Here is a 12,722-nt window from a genome sequence, read left to right on the forward strand (position 1 = left end):
TATTAGCAAAATCTGAAATGATAAAAAATATTGAGCCAACTATACAACCTAAGCATATTTAAACACAACCTCAAACAGATTTCATCCTTGGCACATTACTACAGTCTTTAAATCTTAGTGCACCACAATCATTTAAAATGAGTGTGTGCCCAACCACCTTAGTGTGTGATTATCTCCATACATTAACTCCCTGTGACTGGAGACAGAATCTTCCTCTAATAATGTTCACAATCACTCTTCTTGGTTTCCTGACATGTGCAAATATGTTAGTTGATCATTTCATCATTTGAACCACGTCCTATCCCAGTTCGCGGAAGGTAATGCATAAGGCCCAGATGGAATGCCTTTTGAAGTACTAAAGGAGTATGCCTCCGAGCTAATTTCAACTATTTCTTGCCTATTTTGCCTTTGTCTGAAAACCAATACTTTCCTATCTTCCTGGAAGTATGTCTTAGTGCTGCCCATTTCAAAGAAATAGGACCACTCTTTAGTGTTCTATTGTCCTTATTAGTTAGGAGTATTCAGTATAAGTAGTATGTTGTAACAATGGGCTGAAATGTTAGGTAGACACATTAGGTAGAAGTAGTTGCTAGAAACATTATCTAGGTAAGAGCCTCTGAAAACACTGCAATAGAGTTACCCTCCATCAATGGCCTGTTAAGGGTGAGGCAATAAAGGCTAAGAAGCGACAGTGGAGCTCAACAGTCATGGAGACTTTTGCAGTGGCTGCCCCCTTGGAGGAGTTTCCAAAGGGAACAGGCATTAGAGATGTAGATAGATAGACAGTATATGATCTCTCTTCTACTTCTAACCTTATTTACTGTTATGCTGATGATTCCACTTTACCTCATCTCACTTTCCATCCCCTCCTCCTAATACTTGTCTCTTTCATAAAGAACACATTTCCTCTGCCGAGTCAGGCTTCTGCAGCAGTAACTTATCAAAAGTGAACGAGGCCGAAATGCAATTTCTCCCGATATATAAGTCATTCGTTTCCATCAGTTTAATTTCAAAAGACCTAAAGTGAACCCTATGATATCATAAGCATGTTTGCCTTTACCCTGGAAACCTAACATAATGTACATCTCATAGTCAGCAGTTATTTCATATCTACAGGGCTATTGTACAACCAAGTATGAAGTACTGCTCAAAAACCTAGGGTGGCTCTTCCTCCACCATTTCATTCATTCTCCTGGCATGTACACATCTGGCTGCTGTTTCTTACAGTTTCTATGTGGAGTGGCTACTTGAGGACTGAGCTTTTATGATACCTCTTTCCTCCCTCAAACAGCTAACCAATGGAATTCTCTTCTCCCCTTTTGTCTTTTCCTCTTTGTATCACCTTTCTACTTTTTACACTATTCTTATTTCTTTCACCAGAGATAGCCTCTGACCAGGGTTTCCTTTTCCCAATGTTATGTCTACCACTAAAGAAAAAGGAGAGGAAGGGAAAGGGCCCAGGTTGGGTGAACATTCCATGTCCACCCTACATGGTTTCCTTGGGTAACTGAGCCTTGCTGATATTTCTTTGTCATATTTAGTTAAGGCTGGCATCTAGCATCCTTAAATGCCTCTAATGAACCAATGATTCCTTCAAATGCAGGTGGGAAAATTAAGACAAGGGCAGCAGCTATCGTCCATACTGAGTACCAGTATTTTAGGTTGAAAAGGTACCAGAGAGAGAGAGAGAGAGAGAGAGAGAGAGAGAGAGAGAGAGAGAGAGAGAGAGAGAGAGAGAGAGAGAGAGAGAGAGAGAGAGAGAGAGAGAGAGAGAGAGAGAGAGAGAGAGAGAGAGAGAGAGAGAGAGAGAGAGAGAGAGAGAGAGAGAGAGAGAGAGAGAGAGAGAGAGAGAGAGAGAGAGAGAGAGAGAGAGAGAGAGAGAGAGAGAGAGAGAGAGAGAGAGAGAGAGAGAGAGAGAGAGAGAGAGAGAGAGAGAGAGAGAGAGAGAGAGAGAGAGAGAGAGAGAGAGAGAGAGAGAGAGAGAGAGAGAGAGAGAGAGAGAGAGAGAGAGAGAGAGAGAGAGAGAGAGAGAGAGAGAGAGAGAGAGAGAGAGAGAGAGAGAGAGAGAGAGAGAGAGAGAGAGAGAGAGAGAGAGAGAGAGAGAGAGAGAGAGAGAGAGAGAGAGAGAGAGAGAGAGAGAGAGAGAGAGAGAGAGAGAGAGAGAGAGAGAGAGAGAGAGAGAGAGAGAGAGAGAGAGAGAGAGAGAGAGAGAGAGAGAGAGAGAGAGAGAGAGAGAGAGAGAGAGAGAGAGAGAGAGAGAGAGAGAGAGAGAGAGAGAGAGAGAGAGAGAGAGAGAGAGAGAGAGAGAGAGAGAGAGAGAGAGAGAGAGAGAGAGAGAGAGAGAGAGAGAGTTCAATACATATATATAACACTTCTCATGATTAACACTGTGATCCATTAAAACAAAAGAAAAAATAAGTATTTCAATACTTCCTGTACCTTTAAAGTGATATTCTTCAATAAAGTGTCTTCTAAAACTGCCTGTAGCTTCCTGTTGATCTCCAAAGAGAGTTCCAGGGTCATGGTACCATCACGGGGAGCTGAGCCATAAACAGATGCCATGATACCTCCATGACGCATGAGTTCTGCCTGTAAATTGTATTTTCACCAATAAAATATTTCAACTGTTATGAAAGTCTGACCAATTACAAATCATATTTCATAGTGACATGGATATCTAAATACTAAGCAAAATGCATATTGTTTAACCAATGGATATTTACAAATGATTCAATTTTGACCTTATTGCTCTCACTACATCAAAGGGATGCAGACCTGAATTTTCTTCCACTTCATTTTTTCATCCTATGGTTCTTCTCTTACTAATCATAGCCCTGGAACTCATCACTCTCATATCCCCATTTCCCTTTCTACCATTCATCTTAACCCTGTTCTATACCTTGTATTCTAACACTTCACTGCTTTCATGATTACTCTCTTCATCCTTTCTTAACAGGCATCCCAGCAACCTCAATCTAGTCTCCCTTTTCCTATATTTGTAACATTTTCCAGATTTTTGCTGACAACCCTTCTTCAGTCTTAATTCTCCCATCACTTATATTATTGTTATATATGTTTCCTAGTTCTACTTCCTTAATTTCTCCACGTTGTTTAAGTTGATGCTCTTAGCAACATGCTAGTTTATAGTACACAACACAGGTTTTAACTTGATTGAGAAGATCATTGCATCCTTTTTTAACATACAGTGCTGACAGACTGAGTAAACAGGTTCTAGAGTAATGAATTGCAGCTTCCTTCACTACAAATCTACTTTGTTCTCATTCATTCTTGACACTAACCCACCCTTTAAAAATAGTTAATCCCCTTTGTCACTTTTGAATGGTTCATTTTTCTGCAACCTGGGACCTCTGAGTAAACTAATCCTCAAAGACAGCCCATCATCTACCTACCTTAATTGGCCCTGAATCATCTATGCTCTGTTCTACAAGTTCTTGGTGCATAAGGTTCTTATATTTTTTAAATTCTCAACAGAACTACAATTCCCTGACTCTGCCAGTAAAAGACCTGAATCTCAATATTTCATGATCTTCACACAAGATCTGATCTTCAGCTTGATAGTAAACCATTAAATGCTCTATCAACTCACCTTCAACACAATGATGGAAAGAGTAACCCCTTTAAATTATGATAATGCATTCTAACTGCACATGCAAATTCAGATAAATAAACTTTAGTTGCTAAAACCTTCATTTGCTGTTTCAAACTATGATAGTGTGCCATCTACTATAGACATGCAAAACTCTCTTTATACTAAAGGTTAGTTTCTGTCAACTGAAAAGAAAGCCACTGATTAGTATAATTTCTTGCTGCTGCCTTATTACATGGACTTTTTAGGCTACCTAAGCATTTTTGTACTTCCACCCAAGTACTGAGAAATAAAAGGTACAGGTCAGGCTGATCAACCCCTCTAATTGTGACACTATTCATGTGAGGAGAGTGAGAATCCAGTTACTTAATTTCTTAAAAGGGGAACTGTGAGCACGTAACACTCATTACTTCTATAACCTACAGATTGGGTTATCAATCAATTCAATTTAAAGTTCCTGAGCATTCTATGAAAAATACATTTCAATCTAAAATATTCCTATTTTGGTTATCACAAGATATGAGTTTTGAGAACTGAAAAACCTTTTCTCTCCAAGACAGTGTTCCACAAGCATGAGATATATTCCCTGGGAATATATGGGTCAGGATGTTCCAACCCTCAAGATTTCCAGTAAGGAGACACTACCGTCACCCTCTGTGAACCGCTTAAATGTGATAACAGCCACTTGCTCATTTCAGGCCTGCCTTCAGACGATCAGCTATGTCACTGATCCACTTGTTAACCTACTAAGAGCTCACAATGCATAGATCATGGGTGCCAGTCCCAGGGCAGTCACTGTAGGTACTGAGAAAGATTTTTATAAAAAGTCAGGAAGGCAGGGTTTGGCAACAAGAATGGTAAAAATTGCTTGAATAGAATGCTTGAAGAGCACACTAACATGAAGGAGGGTTAAGAGAAAAATTTTGAATAAAACTAACCCTCCACCCCTTGAAGAAATAATCAACAGAGATTTGGAGGTGCAGTGGAATCACTCTCTCCTAAAGGTAGAAAATGGGTGCTAAAGACCCTATTATGATTTCCTTCAATAAAAGGTTATGAGAACAGTTAAGGCAGAGGACAACTTCTCACATGTGCTCTAGCATACAGCCCAGGTTGAGTCATTATATGAGTTTCTCAGGCCACTAAAAGACATTCCTTGCCAAGAGGGGTTGCAAGGTTCCAGGAAGCAGAATATTTCTGATGTCTGTTCCTACTTGGAACTCCCTCAAGGGAGTGGCCACAGCAATAGAGTCTCCATAACTAATGAATTCCAGTGCTGCTTCTTAGCCTATAGTGCCTCAGCCTTAATGGTCACTAGCATAGGGCAATTCCAGTGCAGTGATTGCAGACGCTCCTACATGATGTTCCTATTGACTAGGTCTACCTAATGCTCCTGCCTCATGTTCCTACCTGCTACTTCTATCCTTTGTTCCTACCATTCTGCCAAAAAGCATTGCTACAAAGCTGTATGAGTTAAGTGTTGTCAAATGTTATGTACGACAAGGAGAGATTGCATGTTTGTGGACAGAATGCCAGTAGTCCACATGTGGGTCAGGGAGAAAGAAAAGACAGCTACCTGGGTCAGAGAAGTGCAACTTGACAACTACTGAAGTGCTGGCTCACTATACAGCCATTACAAACCATCCCAATCCCCTGGCAGGTAGTACTGGCAATATACCACCCTGGTAGTTGACTGCCTATCAACCACTACCTACCTGAATGGGAAAACAAATGGGTAATCTCAGGTGAAATTCAAAAGGCCTCTAAGAGTCATATAGATGATTTGACAGTGCAAAAGGTATGATACTTTCTTGGTGAAGTTTTCCAAGAATGTGACAACAGAGCTGTTTCAAAATCTATTAGTTTTATCTCTGTCAAAAACTGTGGTTTAGGTTTATCTAATCTCTATGAGATTGTCATTGCAAAGATTCTTGAGGCTACACATAACATGTAGTAATTCAGAGCCCAAAATTAGAAGAAAAAGTTTAATACGAAGACACTGAGGAATTAATTGCTAAAAAAGAAAAAAAATTACAAAAGGTCTAAGAGAGAAGTTCCCACGTGTGCTATGAGGTAGAAGCAACAACTCTTTTTAGCCAAGAAAAAAAATTCAAAGAAGCTATTCCCAAACTGGGACTGTCAGATTAAGACTAAAACCCTGAGACAGGGATTCCTGAGGGGAAACTCTTATTAGAAGCAGAAGTCTTACCAGCCTTGTTCTGCCATGATAAAGGCTAAAGAACTCTACACATAAGGCCTTTGTCATTACTGAGACATCAAATTCTCAAGGAATGACAAAACCCTTTCACACCAAATGGTAGTGGCTTGAGCTGAAGGGCACAGGCTGTGTAAAGGATCCTCTGTGAGGTACTTTACAAATCCCTGCCTATAAAAGAATTGTGAAAATACATGGCATAACTTCTAGAACCTAGGACTAGAGGTCAGAATCCTGCAAAAACATAAAGTATCAATCAAAGCTTCAGACATAGCTGAAGAGGTTTCTGCCACCAAGGTTGGTAGTCCCATTTGGGGGTTACCAGCATTACTAAGCCTAAAAACTACCTACATAAGAAGAACTTTTCTGAGGGGGAAGAACATGAGGAAAAAACTAATTCTGGTTCCAGTAAATCCACAATGACAAAGCATCTCCCAGGAATACCTTTGTGTCTAAAAACTAAAGAAAAAAGTTGGAAGTAATGTATACTGGTTCTGGTAATGATATCAACTCGGGGTGCTACTCGTAAATCTGATCTCCGTTTCCAGCATAACTCCTCATGTAAGGTCTATACACTTAAAGCCTCCTAAAAAAGACCAGAAAACACCCAAAACACAAGGGAATGTGAATACATACATGAGAGAGGGGAGGTGGAGGGACAGAAAGAAGTGATATAACACCAACTACTGTTCACCTGATAATCATCTATATAACAACACAATGCCATCTGAAAAAAAATACAGTACTGCTTGTACCAACAAACCATCCATTTGAATTCTTGCCATTTTATCAAATATGCAACATTAAAAAAAACCATCATCAACTAGATTAGGGTAAACAGGGATCAACAAACAGACATACAAGAAGTAGTAAAAATGGGAAAACACAGTAATGTTAGTGTATAATAAATACATGTACACTGTTTCCCCTTTCTAAAAGGAGAAAAGAAGGAGTCATGCAGGGAGTGCTCATCCACCTCAAAGGCTCAGATTGGGGTGGATTGCAAGTGGGCGGGGAGAGATGAGTGATTATTGGTGCCTATGCACCTGGTCATGAGAGGAAAGATCATCAGAGGCAAGTGTTTTGGGAGCAGCTGAGTGAGTGTTAGCAGCTTTGATGCACAAGACCGGGTTATAATGATGGGTGATTTGAATGCAAAGGTAAGTAATGTGGCAGTTGAGGGTATAAATGGTATACATGGGGTGTTCAGAGTTGTAGATGGAAGTGGTGATACCTGGTTTGAAAAGAGAGATATACATGAGTGTACGTATGTATGTAAGTGGGAGAGATGGCCACAGAGCTTTGTTGGATTGCATGTTGGTTGATGGGCAAGTGAAAGAGAGACTTTTGGACATTAATGTGCTGAGAGGGACAACTGGAGGGATGTCTGATCACTGTCTTGTGGAGGTGGGGAGGTTTTCAGAAAGGAAGAGAGAATGTTGGGGTGAAGAGAGTGGTGAGAGTGAGTGAGCTTGGAAAGGAGACTTGTGTGAGGAAGTGCCGGGAGAGATTGAATGCAGAATGGAGAAAGGTGAGAGCAGGTGATGTGGGGGGAGTGGGATGTATTTAGGGAAGCAGTGGTGGCTTACGTAAAAGATGCTTGTGGCATAAGAAAGGTGGGAGGAGGGCAAATTAGAAAGGGTGGTGAGTGGTGGGATGAAGAAGTGAGACTGTTCGTGAAAGAGAGGAGAGAGGCATTTGGACGATATTTGCAGGGAAATAATGGAAATGACTGGGAGATGTATAAAAGAAAGAGGCAAGAGGTCAAGAGAAAGATGCAAGAGGTGAAAAAGAGGGTTGGGATGAGAGAGTATCATTAAATTTTAGGAGAATAAAAAGATGTTTTGTAACGAGGTAAATAAAGTTCATAAGACAAGAGAACAAATGGGAACATCGGTGAAGGGGCAAATGGAGAGGTAATGGCAAGTGGTGGTGAAGTGAGAGGGGGATGGAGTGAGTATTTTGAAGGTCTGTTGAATGTGTTTGATGATAGAGTGGCAGATATAGGGTGTTTTGGTCGAGGTGGTGTCCAAAGTGAGAGGGTCAGGGAAAATGATTTGCTAAACAGAGAAGAGGTAGTGAAAGCTTTGCAGGAGATGAAAGCCAGCAAGGCGGTGGGTTTGGATGGTATTGCTGTGGAATCTATTAAAAAAGGGGGTGACTATGCTGTTGACTGGTTGGTGAGGATATTCAATGTATGTATGGTTCATAGTGAAGTGCCTGAGGATTGGCGGAATGCATGCATGGGGCCGTTATGCAAGGGCAGGGGGGGCAAGGGTGAGTGTTTGAATTACAGAGGTATAAGTTTGTTGAGTGTTCCTGGGAGGTTGTATGGGAAGGTGTTGATTGAGAGGGTCGGGGCATGTACGGAGCATCAGACTGGGGAGGAGCAGTGTGGTTTCAGACGCGGTAAAGGATGTGTGGATCAAGTGTTTGCTTTGAAGAGTGTGTGTGAGAGGTGCTTGGAGGAACAGATGGATTTGTGTGTGGCATTTATGGATCTGGAGAAGGCATATGATAGAGTTGATGGAGATGCTCTGTGGAAGGTATTAAGAGTATATGGTGTAGGAGGTAAGTTGCTAGAAGCAGTGAAAAGTTTTTGTCAGGGATGTGGGGCGTGTGTGCGAGTGGGGGGAGGGGAAAGTGATTGGTTCCCAGTGAATATCGGTATGCGGCAGGGGTGCATGATGTCTCCATGGTTGTTTAGTTTGTTTGTGGATAGGGTTGTTGGGAGGTGAATGCAGGAGTTTTGGAAGGGGGGGGGCAAGTATGCAGTCTGTTGTGGATGAGAGGGCTTAGGAAGTGAGTCAGTTGTTGTTCGCTGATGATGCAGCGCTGGTGGCTGGTTCGGGTAGAAGACTGCAGAAGTTGGTGACTGAGTTTGGTAAAGTGTGTGAAAGAATGGAGCTGAGAGTGGGAGTGGATAGGAGTGGGGTTGTTGGGTTCAGTGGGGTAAGGGACAAGTAAATTGGGAGGTAAGTTTGAATGGAGAAAAAACTGGAAAAGGTGAAGTGATTTGGACAACTGGGAGTGGATTTGGCAGAGGATGGAACCATGGAAGCGGAAATGAGTCACAGAGTGGGGGAGGGGGAGAAAGTTCTGAGAGCGTTGAAGAATGTGTGGAAGGCGAGAACATTATCTCAGAGAGCAAAAATGGGTATGTTTAAAGGAATAGTGGTTCCAATAATGTTATATGGTTATGAGGTATGGGCTATAGATAGGGTTTGGTCACATGGAGAGAATGAAAAAGGAGAGGTTGACAAAGAGGATGCTTGTGTCTGGTGGAGGGAACAAGAAGTGGGAGACAAAATTGATGGTGGAAGGATGGAGTGAAAAAGATTTTAAGCAATCAGGGCCTGAACATGCAGGAGGGTGAGGGGCATGCAAGGAATGGCGTGAATTGGAACAATATGGTATGCCGGGGTTGATGTGCTGTCAATAGATTGAACCAGGGAATGTGAAGCGTCTTGGGTGGACCAATGAAAGTTTTGTGGTACCTGGATGTGGAAAGGGAGCTGTGGTTTCGGTGCATTACACGTGACAGCTGAAGACTAGTGTGCAAACAAATGTGGCCTTTGTTGTCCTTTCGAATTGCTACCTCACACGCGTGTGTGTGTGTGTGTGTGTGTGTGTGTGTGTGTGTGTGTGCGTGTGTGTGTGTGTGTGTGTGTTTCCATTTCATGTGTGGCGGGGTGAACGGAGGAAGGCAGCATGTATGAATGTGTACATGTGCATATTTGTGTATGTCTTATATGTATATGTATGTTGAAATGTATAGGTATGTATATGTGCATGTGTGGGCATTTATGTGTATACAAGTGTATGTGGGTGGGTTGGGCCATTCTTTCGTCTGTTTCCTTGCGCTACCTTGCTAACGCGGGGGACAGCAACAAAGTATAATAATAATAATATAAATAAAGGATATACCTATCATAATTACACCATTCAATATAAACTAAATAATAAATAAAACTTAAGAAAAGGATACCGATCTACAAAAATGCTGGCCTGAACTGCAGCAGCATGCAGTGCATCTTGGAAGCATGCAATCCCAGAGAATTGTGTGCCCTGATAATCAGGCTGGCAGTGTGTGGGTTGATGATACCAGTCTGATGGAGTTCACAGACTAGCTGAAGGCAGACCTAAAAGGAATGAGCTGCTGTGATCACATTTACTTGGGTCAAAAAGAGTGAGTGAAGGTAGCACCTCTGTACCAGAAATTATGAGGGGTGGAACGTCCTGGTCTGTATATAACCACGGAATACATCTTTTGCTTATGAAACACACCAGAGGAAAGAAATCTGAAGAAATTTATGTTGTAAACTTTTGATCATGCTCACTATTACATTTATACTCACCTGGCTCTTTCTCCTTATTTTTCCACTGTTAGCACTGGAAGACTGTTGTAAAATGTGGTTAGTAAAATCTAAGAGTGCTACAGATCAAGGATATCATTATACATAAGCACAGTTACATACATGGATTAGCTCTAAGTTCAAACCTAATGGATTATATCTAGATAGGGAAATATTCAATTTGGCTTAGTTAAAGCTGGATGAGTGAACTTTATAATCACAATTCAGAGCATGCAATAACAGAAGGAAGTATATGACAGCTACATTAATATGAAGGTACTGGAGTACTGTTGAATAAAAGTTATTTTCCAAATTTTCTGCACTCTCTGCACACAGACGCAAAACACAACGTAACGCTTTATGACTTGTGATCCCGGCTAAGGGACATGGCCAGCTTTCTGAGTGCTGCAGGAGCCTCATTAGAATAGAAAGGACTCCTGAACAGGAAGGTAACATGTAAATAACCAGTACTCATTTCCTTTAATAAAGAAATACTCAAAAAGGATATTCAATAGTTTTTATTCACTATGTATTTCACAATGATGGCAGAAGAAAATAATTCATGATTCCCAATGGGAGGAAGGTTCCAAGGCTTGTAAGCACAAGGATGTTTTCCACAGTGATACAGGTCACCTTACTTCATTCATGGTGAAGACTTAAGTTGATTCAATTCAGTATGTGATATTAGTGCCAGCATTTACTTGGGTATTTGTAATTCAATATGTGTGTGAAAACTTGTTCCTCACAAGGTGACCCTGAAGGAAAAAATACAATTCCATACTATTTCGTCACAGCTTTCGCATTCAAAGTTACTCATGGAACTGGCTTATTACTTAGCATTCTTTCCCTTTACTAATTAAAGTATTGTTACCTTAAGGTTTTCTAAAATTCCTGTTAAGGGACACTGTAGAAAAACTACCAGTAAAAATCTGTTTTCATTACATCAAAAATATGGTAAATTTAGGCTTCTATGGGAAATTCGACCCAGATCAGCATAGTCCCCCCCCCTCCACTATCAGTAAGATTAAGTTTTCATGAGCTCTTTTAATTCTTAAATGTGTCTCTAACATATAAGGTACCCTCATCTTCCCAGATCAGCAGTCTTAACCACTATCAGTTCAGAAGGGTTTTTATGAATATGACCTATTGAAGGCAGAGGAGAGAAATACAGCTCAATTATTTTCCTTTTGACTTTGGTTAAGAAACTGAGTCAAATAACAAATGCAAAAGATTAGGCATACCTTAGCATGGCTATCCTCTGTATCATGTAATTATAAAAATCAAAAGGTTCCCTTGTTCTACATGAAAGGATGGAATTTAAAACTTACCTTAGATGAATCAGATGCTGAATTTGCAAGAGCTCCAGTCTCTTCTTTCATGATATAATGATGGATAATTCGTGATTTTTTCTTGAGTTCTGAAACCAACTGAGTTATATGCTCTTCTAAAAACTCAATTTTTTCCGAGCGTTTGGCAGCAGATTTCTGAAGTCTGATGATTCGGTCAACCAACAACTGCTGTGTCACCAAAGGATCATTAAGGGGTGGGAGGGGATCCTAGAAATCAAAAAAGATATACAAAAATTGACAGATGATGCAAAAAACTTATTTTGTTATAAGACATATTTCTGCACCTCGACAAAGACTAGATACAGTGTCATGAGCATTGTCTGATCGTTCCCTTAACATGTGGAAAAGAAACTATGTTATGTGGTTATATCATCCTAAAATGACTAACCTGCAAATTCTGGTGATACAAATCATATGTGAAGTGCAGTCATTATAAAAACAAATCAGTCACAAAAATACAGGTTTTCTTCAGTTATCCCACCTCTCCACTGTCTATAATTTACCTCACCTTTGTAGTCCAAAATTTAAGAATCCCAAAGGATGCCAAGTCGTGCATACAAGAATCTTTTTCCTTTCCAGACACCACTAAAGAGAAGCATAATGAGATTGTATAAAGTAATAGCACTGCCATAACTGGGAAAGCCTAAGTCCCATAAGTGCGCCTAAATAAAAATGCCAGATGCTAAGGTAAAAATGAGTGGTTAGTAAAGGGTATGAGAGACTTTCTTACAAGAAGTTGGTAAAAAGATCCTGACCCCTTCGGATCAAAATGATTTTGTCACTGCTCACAAAATGATCTGACTCTTGAGAAAAATGGGAAGAAAGGGAAAGGAAAATTTAAAGAGAGCAAGCAAGATTTAAATATAAAGAAGAAAAACATGGTGTATATATCACCTGTGACTGTGGGCTGCTGCCATTGGTACTTGGGTATTCAATAGTGTTAAGGGAAGTATTGGAAGAGGCTCTGGAACCTTGAGATAAAGAGTCATGTGGAGTTGCTGACTGGGATGATCTGCCACTCAAAACAACCCCAGAGGTGCTTCCATTTCCTCCATTTGTGCCATTCTCTTGGCTTTCTAGTCGTTTCCGTAGCTTCTGCATCTCTCTCATTATATCCTTTCATAGAATGGTGAAGGAGTTACAATATTATACAACAATGCAGCTATGACTTTAATGATGATCTCTACTAATTTGTG

General features: G+C 40.6%; 1 protein-coding gene across 6 annotated transcripts in view; it reads right to left on the reverse strand.

Moving 5' to 3' along the window:
* The window catches only part of LOC139760534 (coiled-coil domain-containing protein 186-like), a 44,035-nt gene that overhangs the window by 9,311 nt on the left and 22,002 nt on the right, over window positions 1–12,722 (reverse strand). For 4 of the 6 annotated variants that reach the window (XM_071683843.1, XM_071683841.1, XM_071683842.1 and 1 more), the window contains exons 13-16: window positions 12,421–12,642; window positions 11,506–11,733; window positions 10,181–10,222; window positions 2,440–2,589 (exon numbers count right to left, since the gene is read on the reverse strand). In XM_071683843.1, coding sequence (XP_071539944.1) covers window positions 2,440–2,589; window positions 10,181–10,222; window positions 11,506–11,733; window positions 12,421–12,642 — 642 coding nt within the window. Of the gene's footprint in view, window positions 1–2,439; window positions 2,590–10,180; window positions 10,223–10,276; window positions 10,933–11,505; window positions 11,734–12,420; window positions 12,643–12,722 lie in introns of those variants that run through there. The other 2 variants (XM_071683845.1, XM_071683847.1) reach the window with 2 other exon arrangements.

This window comes from Panulirus ornatus, chromosome 37, assembly GCF_036320965.1.
Source record: "Panulirus ornatus isolate Po-2019 chromosome 37, ASM3632096v1, whole genome shotgun sequence".
Lineage (NCBI taxonomy): Eukaryota > Metazoa > Arthropoda > Malacostraca > Decapoda > Palinuridae > Panulirus > Panulirus ornatus.